This window comes from Musca autumnalis, unplaced genomic scaffold (assembly GCF_047663935.1).
Source record: "Musca autumnalis isolate F117 unplaced genomic scaffold, ASM4766393v1 scaffold_5, whole genome shotgun sequence".
NCBI lineage: Eukaryota > Metazoa > Arthropoda > Insecta > Diptera > Muscidae > Musca > Musca autumnalis.
The window spans coordinates 189239193-189251545 of NW_027412088.1; the positions used below are offsets into that span (position 1 = coordinate 189239193).

At 32.0% G+C, this 12353-nt stretch overlaps 1 protein-coding gene across 21 annotated transcripts in view; it reads left to right on the forward strand.

Annotated features, from left to right (window-relative positions):
• Treh (Trehalase) overlaps positions 1 to 12353 on the forward strand; it is a 70522-nt gene that overhangs the window by 56330 nt on the left and 1839 nt on the right. For 11 of the 21 annotated variants that reach the window (XR_012413098.1, XR_012413096.1, XR_012413099.1 and 8 more), the window contains 4 exons: positions 2368 to 3430; positions 3562 to 3960; positions 4024 to 5015; positions 5133 to 5213. Coding sequence is in view for 10 of the 21 variants with exons in the window: in XM_073988691.1 (XP_073844792.1) it covers positions 2368 to 3430; positions 3562 to 3960; positions 4024 to 4171; positions 5133 to 5212 (1690 nt within the window). In the remaining 11 variants the exon portion in view is untranslated. The remainder of the gene's footprint in view (positions 1 to 2367; positions 3431 to 3561; positions 3961 to 4023; positions 5016 to 5132; positions 5214 to 12353) is intronic. The other 10 variants (XM_073988691.1, XM_073988693.1, XM_073988692.1 and 7 more) reach the window with 1 other exon arrangement.

Genomic DNA, 12353 nt, shown 5'->3' on the forward strand with positions numbered 1-12353 from the left:
AAAAGTCGATAACTACGTTTCTATAAGATAAGTTTTTCGATAACAACTTTTCTATACGAAAATTAGTTCGATAAAAACTTTTCTTTATGAAAAGTGGTTCGATAACAACTTTTATTTACGAAATGTGGTTCGATAACAAATTTTCTATACGAAGCGTTCTTCGATTACAACTTTCCTATACGAAAAGTCATTCGATACCAAAATTTCTCTGCCGAAATTTTTTCGATAACAAGTTTTCTATAGGAATAGTTGTTTGATAACAACGTTTCTATAGGAAAAGTTGTTCGATAACAAATTTTCTATACAAAAAGTTGTTCGATAACAAATTTTCTATACGAAAAGTTGTTCGTTAACAACTTTTTTATACGAAAAGCTGTTCGATAACAACTTTTCCATACGAAAAGTTTTTCGATAACAAATTTTCTATACGAAGCGTTCTTCGATTACAACTTTCCTATACGAAAAGTCATTCGATAACAAAATTTCTCTGCCGAAATTTTTTCGATAACAAGTTTTCTATAGGAATAGTTGTTTGATAACAACTTTTCTATACGAAAAGTTGTTTGATAACAACTTTTCTATACGAAAAGTTGTTCGATAACAACTTTTCTATACGAAAAGTTGTTCGATAACAACTTTTTTATAGGAAAAGTTGTTCGATAACAACTTCTCTATAGGAAAAGTTGGTCGATAACAACTTTTCTATACGAAAAGTTGTTCGATAACAAATTTTCTATACGAAGCGTTCTTCGATTACAACTTTCCTATACGAAAAGTCATTCGATAACAAAATGTCTCTCCCGAAATTTTTTCGATAACAAGTTTTCTATAGGAATAGTTGTTTGATAACAACGATTCTATAGGAAAAGTTGTTCGATAACAAATTTTTTATACAAAAAGTTGTTCGATAACAAATTTTCTATACGAAAAGTTGTTCGTTAACAACTTTTTTATACGAAAAGTTGTTCGATAACAACTTTTCTATGCGAAGCGTTCTTCGATTACAACTTTCCTATACGAAAAGTCATTCGATAACAAAATTTCTCTGCCGAAATTTTTTCGATAACAAGTTTTCTATAGGAATAGTTGTTTGATAACAACTTTTCTATACGAAAAGTAGTTCAATAAAACCTTTCCTTACGAAAAGTTGTTCGATAACAACTTTTCTCTGCGGAAAATTGTTCGATAACAACTTTTCTATACGAGAAGTTGTTCGATAACAGCTTTTCTGTGCGAAAATGAACACTTTCTATTGTAAAGCTTCACTTTCGAATTTATGAATGAATGACGCTCACAATCAGTGACTCACACTGGCAAATCACAGCCACACGACATGAAGAATTGTGCGTTTCAGAACAATTCTAATGCTCACAATTGGTTATTAAGTTAAACAATTATAACACCACGTCCATCAGTACATGCAATCACTCAGCTATGGCGTTGGGGGTCTTTGGCCCCTCATGATAACAACAAATTAATACCGGTATTGTATTAAAACGCATTAAATTAAGAATTTTTCATATACAATAAACATTGTTTATGACTCTAATTGCCTTGACATTGAACTTTTTTTGTGTCTCAGAATGTGTGTCATTTGACATTTAATAAGAAATGAACTATGTTAAGTGGACAAATCATGCCAAAAGTTCTTAAGGTCAGTGTTTTAACTCATTAAGACACAAATCATAGAGGAACACTTCAATTCAGCTTAGCTGAATTTCGTTTTCTATAGAAAAACTTCAACTCAACTCAGCTTAGCTGAATTGTGTTTTCTATAGGAAAACTCCAATTCAGCTTTGCTGAATTGTGTTTTCTATAGGAAACCATCAATTTAGCATAGCTGAATTGTGTTTTTTATAGGAAACCATCAATTCAGCTTAGCTGAATTGTGTTTTCTATAGGAAAACTTCAATTCAGCTTAGCGGAATTGTGTTTTCAATAGGAAAACTTCAATTCAGCTTAGCTGAATTGTGTTTTCCATAGGAAAACTTTAATTCAGCTTAGCTGAATTGTGTTTTCCATAGGAAAACTTTAATTCAGCTTAGCTGAATTGTGTTTTCCCTAGGAAAACTTTAATTCAGCTTAGCTGAATTGTGTTTTCCCTAGGAAAACTTTAATTCAGCTTAGCTGAATTGTGTTTTCTTTAGGAAAACTTCAGTTCAGCTTAGCTGAATTGTGTTTTCTTTAGGAAAACTTCAATTCAGCTGGGCTAAAATTTAGATTTCTTTACGAATAGTGATATTTCAAATTCAAGCTAGCTTTAAAAGAACCTTTATAACAATTTTCATTGATTTTCTATTTATAGGCAATGTTCTTTTATCTTTCCCATTAATAATCCCTGTGTTATTTTTCTTTCCTCTCTTTCAGTCAAATCTATTGCTATGGCGAACTCCTGCACACCGTACAAATGGCCCATTTATTTGCCGATTCCAAAACATTTGTCGATATGAAACTTAAAAATACCCCAGATGAGACCATTGCCCGCTTCAAAACATTTATGGCCGCTAAAAATAATGAACCAACTCAAGATGAAATACGCGAATTTGTGGAGAATAATTTCGATGAATTGGGTAAAGAATTTATTCCATGGGTTCCCACCGATTGGATAGAACATCCTGCCTTTCTTGACAACATCCAGGATCCCGACTTGAAGCAGTGGGGATTTGATTTGAATGCCATTTGGAAAGATTTGGGACGTAAAATGATCGACGATGTTCACATCAATCCCCATTTCTATTCCATTATCCCCGTGGATAAACCCGTCATTGTGCCCGGTGGTAGATTCATTGAATTTTACTATTGGGATTCATTTTGGATCATTCGTGGCCTGCTCTACTCTCAAATGACTCACACGGCACGTGGCATGTTGGAGAATTTCATGTCCATTGTCCGTAGATTTGGTTTCATACCCAATGGCGGACGTATTTACTATGCCCAAAGATCCCAGCCACCACTATTGGCAGCCATGATCAAGTCCTATGTAGAATTCACCAATGATACCCAACTTGCTGTAGAATCTTTGGAGGTATTGGAACATGAATTTGAATATTGGATGAACAATCACACGGTACAGGCCAGGGGTTACAATGTCTGCGCTTATGGAGGTATATCGCCAGGGCCACGTCCCGAGTCATATAGTGAAGATATTGAAACCGCCAAAGCTTTTGCTACCGATCATGAAAAAGAGGAGCACTATGCTGAGCTGAAAGCTGCTGCTGAATCTGGCATGGACTTTACATCGCGTTGGTTTATCAACGATCAAGGTGAACAAAAAGGAGATTTAACACATCTGAAGACACGTTCCATTGTACCAGTTGAGCTGAATGCAATTCTTCACTGGAATGCCAAAATTATTGCAGAATTCTCTAGACTGGCTGGCAATACGGCCAAGGCGGAGGAATATGAAATGAAGGCAGCGAAAATTTTGGAGGTATAGAACAGAGTTTAGGAAATTTTCCTACGGATAGTTTTATTCAGCCTGGCTGAATATGTGATTTCCTGTGGGAACTTGCCTTAGTGGAATGTGTCTTTTTTTTCTCCTAATATTTGTTTTCTTTTCAGGCCATTGAGGCTGTCCATTGGAACGAAGAAGCCGGCGTCTGGCTCGATTATGATTTAATCAATAACAAGCCTCGAAACTATTTTGTACCCACCAATTTGGCCCCCCTCTGGACCAAGTCCTATAACCTCAGTGATACCGAGAAAATTTCCAAATCAGTTTTGCAATATATTGAAAAGTTGGAATTGGATAAATACCCCGGTGGTGTACCAAATACCTTCTATAGGACCGGTGAACAGTGGGATTTCCCAAATGTTTGGCCACCAATGCAATATTTGTTGATTAAAGGTTTGGAGAATTTGAACACCACCGAATCTAAGGAATTATCTACCAGATGGGGTCATCGTTGGGTTAAGTCCAATTTCCAGGCCTATAAGGAGACAAGGACCATGTTTGAAAAGGTGTGTTGGGGGATGAATTTACACAGTTAGGATGGTGGTTAACATTTTTCTTTCTATTTTCAGTATGATGCCGAACGTTTTGGTGGCCACGGTGGAGGTGGTGAATATGAAGTGCAAAAAGGTTTTGGCTGGTCCAATGGTATCATCATAGAGTTCCTGAATAATTATGGTCGTAATATTACTTTGCCTAGCAACGCAGGCAATGATGGAGGTATTTCCAAAACTTCTGCTGAAATCTAATTCCATTGAAAATCGATAGTGTCTCTTAACTGTTCCAACTACCACTCTACGTTATACCATCAAAAACAAATCACCTAAAAAAACAACAACAAATATCTGTTTATTGTGTATTTTCATAAAAATATTCATCATACCACATGACATTCTATTTATCGGATGATGTAAAATAAATCTGCCGTGTATCCAAAACTGGCGTTGAAAATATTTACATTGCAACGATTTTTCCTGTTTTGTGCCGTCATAATTGTCAAAAATAGTTTAAAATGCTAAACTAAAACAAATGTAAACATATAAATATCATGAAAACCATCTGTACCTATCTCTCATTTAATCAAATCATTGCAATCTCTTCTCTGTCAAACGTGCAACATATACAAAACAACCACCCACTCACCCACCTACACTCTGTGAGTACCAAACAGAGCTTGTAAAAGAAAGTTTCTAACATACTGTTCACACAGAGACGGATGACTATGTTATGTTTCTTACATACTGTTATCACAGAGTAAAGAATATGTTAAGTCAAAATGTCAAGTTCATCAGTTAGTGCTGTTATTTTCTATGAGAAATGAGATCGTCTGTAACACACTTCAAAAAAGGATAACAACATTTCACACAAACTGCAATGTCCAAATACACATTAAAAACAAAACAAAAAACTCCCGCCGAAAACTTATTACAAACAACATTCACAAAAACCAACCCATTCATCCACCACACCATTATTACTGTATGTGAAACCTGTGCTGTTGTGGGCGTTAAATTCATCTTCACTTTGGTGTTTCTTAACGGAAAAAGGAGTCGCATATTTGTATGTAAGTCCATTTACATTTATCTTCTATGTCTTTAGCTGTCATTTGTATTGTTTATTGCCTGTAAACACACAACTAAAAATAATTTAATTAACAACTTTTCTTAAATAATTTTCATAGGAAAACTTAAAATGTGGAGCGTAATTGGAATATCTGCAATTGCTTTAATTGCCATTGTTGTGGGAAAGCTGCTATTGTGAGGTGAGTCTTAATTTCCAAAATTTAAAAAAAAAATTGTGAACCCAAAAAATTTTTTTGGGACAAAAAAATTTAAACAACAAAACATTCTATTGAAAAATTTGGCTTAAATGTCGTTTAGGGGCACCTCTCGGATCGGACTGAAAACTTTACACTAGATAGCCCTTGGCATCCTGAATACAACGATATATAATTTTCCGGGGGGAAGTCCATACTTCCCGAGATATGGGTCTTGACATTTCGAAAATTTCGTACTTTCACACCTTTAGGTTGTTTATGGGCACCTCTCGGATCGGGTTGAAATATTTACACTAGATAGCCCTTGGCATCCTGAATACAACGATATATAATTTTCCGGGGGGGAGTCCATGCTTCCCGAGATATGGGTCTTAACATTTCGAAAATTTCGTACTTTCACACCTTTAGGTTGTTTATGGGCACCTCTCGGATCGGGCTGAAATTACAGTAGATAGCCCTTGGCATCCTGAATACAACGATATATAATTTTCCGGGGGGAAGTCCATACTTCTCGAGATATGGGTCTTAACATTTCGAAAATTTCGTACTTTCACACCTTTAGGTTGTTTATGAGCACCTCTCGGATCGGACTGAAAACTTTACACTATATAGCCCTTGGTATCCTGAATACAACGATATATAATTTTCAGGGGGGAAGTCTATACTTCCCGAGATATGGGTCTTGACGTTTCGGAACTTTCGTACTTTCACACCTTTAGGTTGTTTAGGGGCACCTCTCGGATCGAGTTGAAATGTTTACACTAGATAGCCCTTGGCATCCTGAATACAACGATATATAATTTTCCTGGGGGAAGTCCATACTTCCCGAGATATGGGTCTTAACATTTTACAATTCTAACGTGGGCAATATGGGCATCGTTTTAAAGCTTATGGAGAGTACTTTTATGCACCTGTTTATAGGAGAATGTATTAAATTCCTGTTCAAAGCCGGCTACTTAGGAAACTTTAAATTTACAAGAAAGTTTTGCGTAGCCCACTTTTGTCATTGTCCATAGGAGAACGTCTAAAATCCCCGGCCGAAGGCCGGCTACTTAAGAACACTTTCAATTTAAAAGAGAGTTTTGATCGCGTAGCCCTGTCCGTAGGAGAAAATCTTAAATCCCCGGCCGAAGGCCGGCTACTTATGAACACTTTCAATTTAAATGAGAGTTTTGATCACGTAGCCCACTTTTGACCCTGTCCATAGGAGAAAGTCTTAAATCCCCGGCCGAAGGCCGTCTACTTAAGAACACTTTCAATTAAAAAGAGAGTTTTGATCGTGTAGCCCAATAATAACTTAATAAATTATTATTAGAAAATCTAATTACCATTATTAATTATTGGCGGCATTGGAAAGTACTCTTCGTGAGCTTTAAAACGAGTCCCATATTGCATAAGTTTTAAAAATAATGGTTATAAAAGTAAAAAAGTCAAGACCCATATCTCGGGAAGTATGGACTTCCCCCCGGAAACTATATATCATTGTGTTCAGCGTCCCAAGGGCTAACTATGGTAAAAATTTCAGTCCGATCCGAGAGGTGCCCATAAACAACCTGAAGGTGTTACAAGTACGAAATCTCCGAAATGTCAAGACCCATATCTCAAGAAGTATGGACTTCCCCCCGGAAACTATATATCATTGTGTTCAGTGTCCCAAGGGCTATCTACTGTAAAAATTTCAGTCCGATCCCAGAGGTGCCCATAAACAACATAAAGGTGTTACATGTACGAAATTTCCGAAATGTCAAGACCCATATCTCAGGAAGTATGGACTTCCCCCAGAAAATTATATATCGTTGGAATCAGGGACTCAAGGGCTACCTATGGTAAAAATTTCGGACCGATCCAAGAGGTGCCCATAAACAACCTATAGGTGTTAAAGTACGAAATTTCCGAAATGTCAAGACCCATATCTCGGGAAGTATGGACTTCCCCCAGAAAATTATATATCGTTGGAATCAGGGGCCCAAGGGCTACATATGGTAAAAATTTCGGACCGATCCGAGAGGTGCCCCTAAACGACACTTGTTCCAAAAATTTTTCGAACAACAAAATTTCTAAATAAAATTTTTGGGAAAACAAAATTTCAAAGCATATTGGTTGGGATAACTAAATTTCTATACGAATATTCTTGGGATAACAAAATTTCACTAGAAAATTAGAGAGGTTAACAAAATTTCACCAGAAAATTTGTTGGGACAACCATATTTCAATAGAAAAATTCTGGAAACAAGAAAACTTCAATAGAAAAATGTTTGCTACAACAAAATTTCAACAGAAAAATTTTTTGGGATAACAAATTTTCTGTAGCAAAATTTTTGGGATAACAAAGTTTCTATAAAAAGTTTTGGGACAACAAATTTTCAATGGAAAAAAAAATTGTGGGAACACAAAATTTCATTTGGAAAATTTTTTGGACAACAAAAATTTAGGACAACAAAATTTAAATAGAACGATTATTGTGGCAATAAAATTTTGGGACAAAAAATGGTATAGAAAAAAATTTTGGAGCAACTAAATTTCATTAGAAAATTTTTGGGACACAAATATTCAATAGAACAATTTTTGGGACAACATAATTAGAATAGAAAATTGTTTGGAGGATTGTAATTTCAATAAGTAATTCTTTTAACACAATAATTTCTATAGGAAATTGTTTGGGACAGCCAAATTGTCTAAAGGACAAGAATATTTCAACAGAATTTTTTTTTGGACAACAAAATCACATTAGGAAATTTATTGGGACAACAAAATTTCAATAGAAAAAGAAAATTTGTTGCGACAATAAAATAATAGTAGAAAATTATTGGGACAAAAAAATTTCGGTTTTTTGGGACAACAAAATTTCATTAAATAATTTAGATAATTCGTTGGGACAACAAAAATTCAGTAGAAAATTTGTTGGGACAACAACATTTCAATAGAAAATTTGTTGGGACAATAAAATTTTACTAGAAAATTTGTTGGGACAAGACGATATTTTTTTTTGAAGAAATTAGAGTTTGGACGACAAAATTTCTATAAAATTTTTTCGGAAAATTTTTTGGGACAACAGAAGTTCTACAAAAAATTTCTTGGGACAACTATAGAAAATTTGTTGGTACAATAAGACAACAAAATTTCAATTGAAAACATTTTGGGACAACAAAATTTCAATAGAAAAATTTTGGTAACTAGAAAATTTCAATAGAAAAATTGTTGCTACAACAAAATTTCAACAGAAAAATTTTTGGGATAACAATGTAGGAACATTTTTGGGACAACAAAGTTTCTATAAAAAGTTTTGGGACAACAAAATTTCAATGGAACAAATTTGTGGGAACTCAAAATTTCATTTGGAAATTTTTTTGGACAACAAAAATTTATTAGAAAATTTGTTGGGACAACAAAATTAAAATAGAAAGATTATTGGGACAATAAAATTTCAATAGAAAAGTAGATGGGTTAACAAAATCTCAATAGAATTTTTTGGGACAAAAAATGGTATAGAACAAAATTTTGGAGCAACTAAAGTTCATTAGAAATTTTTTGGGACAACAAATATTTAATAGAAAAATTTTTGGGACAACATAATTTGAATAGAAAATTTTTTGGAGGATTGTAATTTCAATAAGTAATTCTTTTAACACAATAATTTCAGAAAAAAAATTTTGGGATAACAAATTTTCTGTAGGAAATTTTTTGGGATAACAAAGTTTCTATAAAAAGTTTTGGGACAACAAAATTTCAATAGAAAAAGTTTTTGCGACCACAAAATTTCATTAGAAAAATTTTTGGGACAACAAAAATTTAGTAGAAAATTTGTTGGGACAACAAAAATTAAATAGGACAACAATATTTCTATAGAAAATCTTTTGGAACAATAAATATTTCAATAGAAAATTTATTGGGACAACCAAATTGTCTATAGGACATGAATATTTCAACTGAATTCTCATTAGGAAATTTATTGGGACAACAAAATTTCAATAGAAAAAGAAAATTTGTTGCGACAATAAAATAATATTGAGACAAAAAATTTTCTATTTTTGGGACAACAAAATTTCAATAGAAAACTTGTTGGGACAACAAAATTTCAATAGACAACTTGTTGAGACAACAAAATTTCAAAAGAAAACTTGTTGAGACAACAGCATTTCTATATATAAATGTTTGGGACGAAAAAATGCCTATAGAAAAATTTTTGGGACAATAAAATTTCAAAAGAAAATTTGTTGGGGCAACAAAATTTCACTAGAAAATTTTTTGGCACAAAAAATTTCTATAGAAACATTTTTGGGACATCAAAAAAAGTTTGTTGGGACAACAAAATTTTTATAGAGTTTTTCGTACGACAAATTTTCTATAGAAAAATTTTTGGGACAACAGATTTTCCACAAAAAATTTCTTGGGACAACTAGAGAAAATTTGTTGGGACAATAGTATAACAAAATTTCAATAGGAAATTTGTTGGGAAAACAAAATTTCACTTGAAAATAGAAAATGTGATGGGCCAATAAAATTTCCATTGGAAAATTTTTTGTGTCATCAAATATTTCGGTAAATATGGAATTTTTGGGACGTCAAAATTTCCTATTGAAATTGTTTTGTCCTAAAAAAATATTTTAATAAAATTTTGGTCTCCTAAAAAATTTTGACGTCCCAAAAAATTCCATATTGAAATTAAATTGTATTGTCCCAAAAAATTTTCTATAAAAATTTTGGTGTCTCGAAGAATTTCCTTTAGAAATTTCGGCGTCCTAAAATTTTTTATAGGCATTTTAGCGTCCTAATATTTTTTATAGAAATTTTGGTGTCCCAAATTTTTTTTCTATTAATATGTTAGTGCCCCAAAAAATTTTGGGATACAAAAATTTCTATAAAAAATTTTAGGACGCCAAAATGTCTATAAAAAATTTTAGAACGCCAAAATTTCTATAGGAAATTTTTTGACACACCAAAATTTTTATAGAAAATTTTTTGGGACAATACAATTTAATTTCAATATGGAATTTTTTGGGACGTCAAAATTTCCTATTGAAACTGTTTTGTCCTAAAAAAATATTTTAATGAAATTTTGGTGTCATAAAAAATTTTGACGTCACAAAAAATTCCATATTGAAATTAAATTGTATTGTCCCTAAAAATTTTGGTGTCTCGAAGAATTTCCTTTAGAAATTTCGGCGTCCTAAAATTTTTTATAAGCATTTTGGCGTCCTAATATTTTTTATAGAAATTTTTTGGGACAACACAATTTAATTTCAATATGAAATTTTTTGGGACGTCAACATTTTTCAGGACACTAAAATTTTAACAGAAAAAAATTTGGGACACCAAAATTCATATAAAAAATATTCGGACGCCAAAATGCCTATAAAAATTTTAGGAAGCCAAAATTTCTATAGGAAAAATTTTGAGTCACCAAAATTTTTTGGGACAACAAAATTTAATTTCAATATGAAATTTTTTGGGACGTCAACATTTTTCAGGACACCAAAATATTATTAAAATATTTTTTCAGGACAAAACAATTTCAATAGAAAATTTTTTGGGAACATTTTTGTTTTGGAATTTCCATCGGAAAAATTTTTGTGTCACCAAAATTTCTGTAAATTTTTTGAGGCACTAAAATTTTCATAGAAACAAATTTGGGACACCAAAATTTCTATAAAAAATATTAGAACGCCAAAATGCCTATAAAAATTTCGAACTCCAAAATTTCTATAGGAAAATTTTTGAGTCACCAAAATTTTTTGGGACAACACAATTTAATTTCAATATGAATTTTTTTGGGACATCAACATTTTTCAGGACACCAAAATTTCATTAAAATATGTTTTTAAGGACAAAACACAATTTCAATAGGAAATTTTTGGGGAAATTTTTTTTTCGGAATTTCCATAGGAAAAATTTTTGTGTCACCAAAATTTCTGTGAATTTTTTGGGGCACTAAAATTTTAATAGAAACAAATTTGGGACGCCAAAATGCCTATAAAAATTTTAGGACGCCAAAATTTCTATAAAAAAATAATAGGACGCCTATAAAAATTTTAGGACGCAAAAAATATTAGGACACCAAAATGCCTATAAAAATTTTAGGACCCCAAAATTTCTATAGAAAAAATTTTTGCAAAATTTTTTGGGACAACATAATTTAATTTCAATATGAAATTTTTTGTGACGTCAACATTTTTCAGGACACCAAAATTTCATTAAAATATTTTTTTTGGGACAATCAAATTTCAATAAGAAATTTTATGGGAAAAATTTTTTTCGGAATTTCCATAGGAAAAATTTTTGTGAAAATATCTGTAAATTTTTTGGGGCACTAAAATTTTAATAGAAAAAAATTTGGGACACCAAAATTTTAGAACGCCAAAATTTCTATAGAAAAATTTTTGAATCACCAAACATTTTTGGGACAAAACAATTTAATTTCAATATGAAATTTTTTGGGACGTCAACATTTTTCAGGACACCAAAATTTCATTAAAATATTTTTTTAGGACAAAACAATTTCTATTTGAATAGGAATTTTTTTTTGGGAAAATTTTCTTTCGGAATTTTTTTGGAACTCAAACATTTCTGTAATAATTTTTTGGGACGCCAACATTACTGTAGTAAATTTTTGTAACACTAAAGTGTCTATAGAAAATATTTTGAAACACCAAGCTTTTCATAGAAAATTTGTTGGAACAGCAGCTTTTGTATAGAATTTGTTTGGGATACAAAAAAATCTACAATTTTTTTGGGACACTAAAATTAAAAAAAAAAATTGGGACGCAAAAATTTCCAATTAAAAAAACTCTTTGGTACGCCAACATTTTTGTAGACAATTTTTGGGACCCAAAAAATTGTATAGAAACATTTTTCTAACGCAATTTTGGTGTCCTCAAAAATTGTCTACATAAATGTTGGTGTAGCAAAAAGTTTTTGATGGAAATTTTTGCGTCCCAAAAATTTTTTTAAGAAATTTTAGTTTCCCAAAGAATTTTCAATTAAAATTTTTGAGTCACAAAAAATTTCTATTGAAATTTTGGTTTGCAAAAAAGTTCTTAAAGAAATTTTGGTGTCACAAAAATGTTTCTATACAATTTTTTGGGTCCCAAAAATTGTTCTAACAAAATATTGGTGTCTCCAAAAATT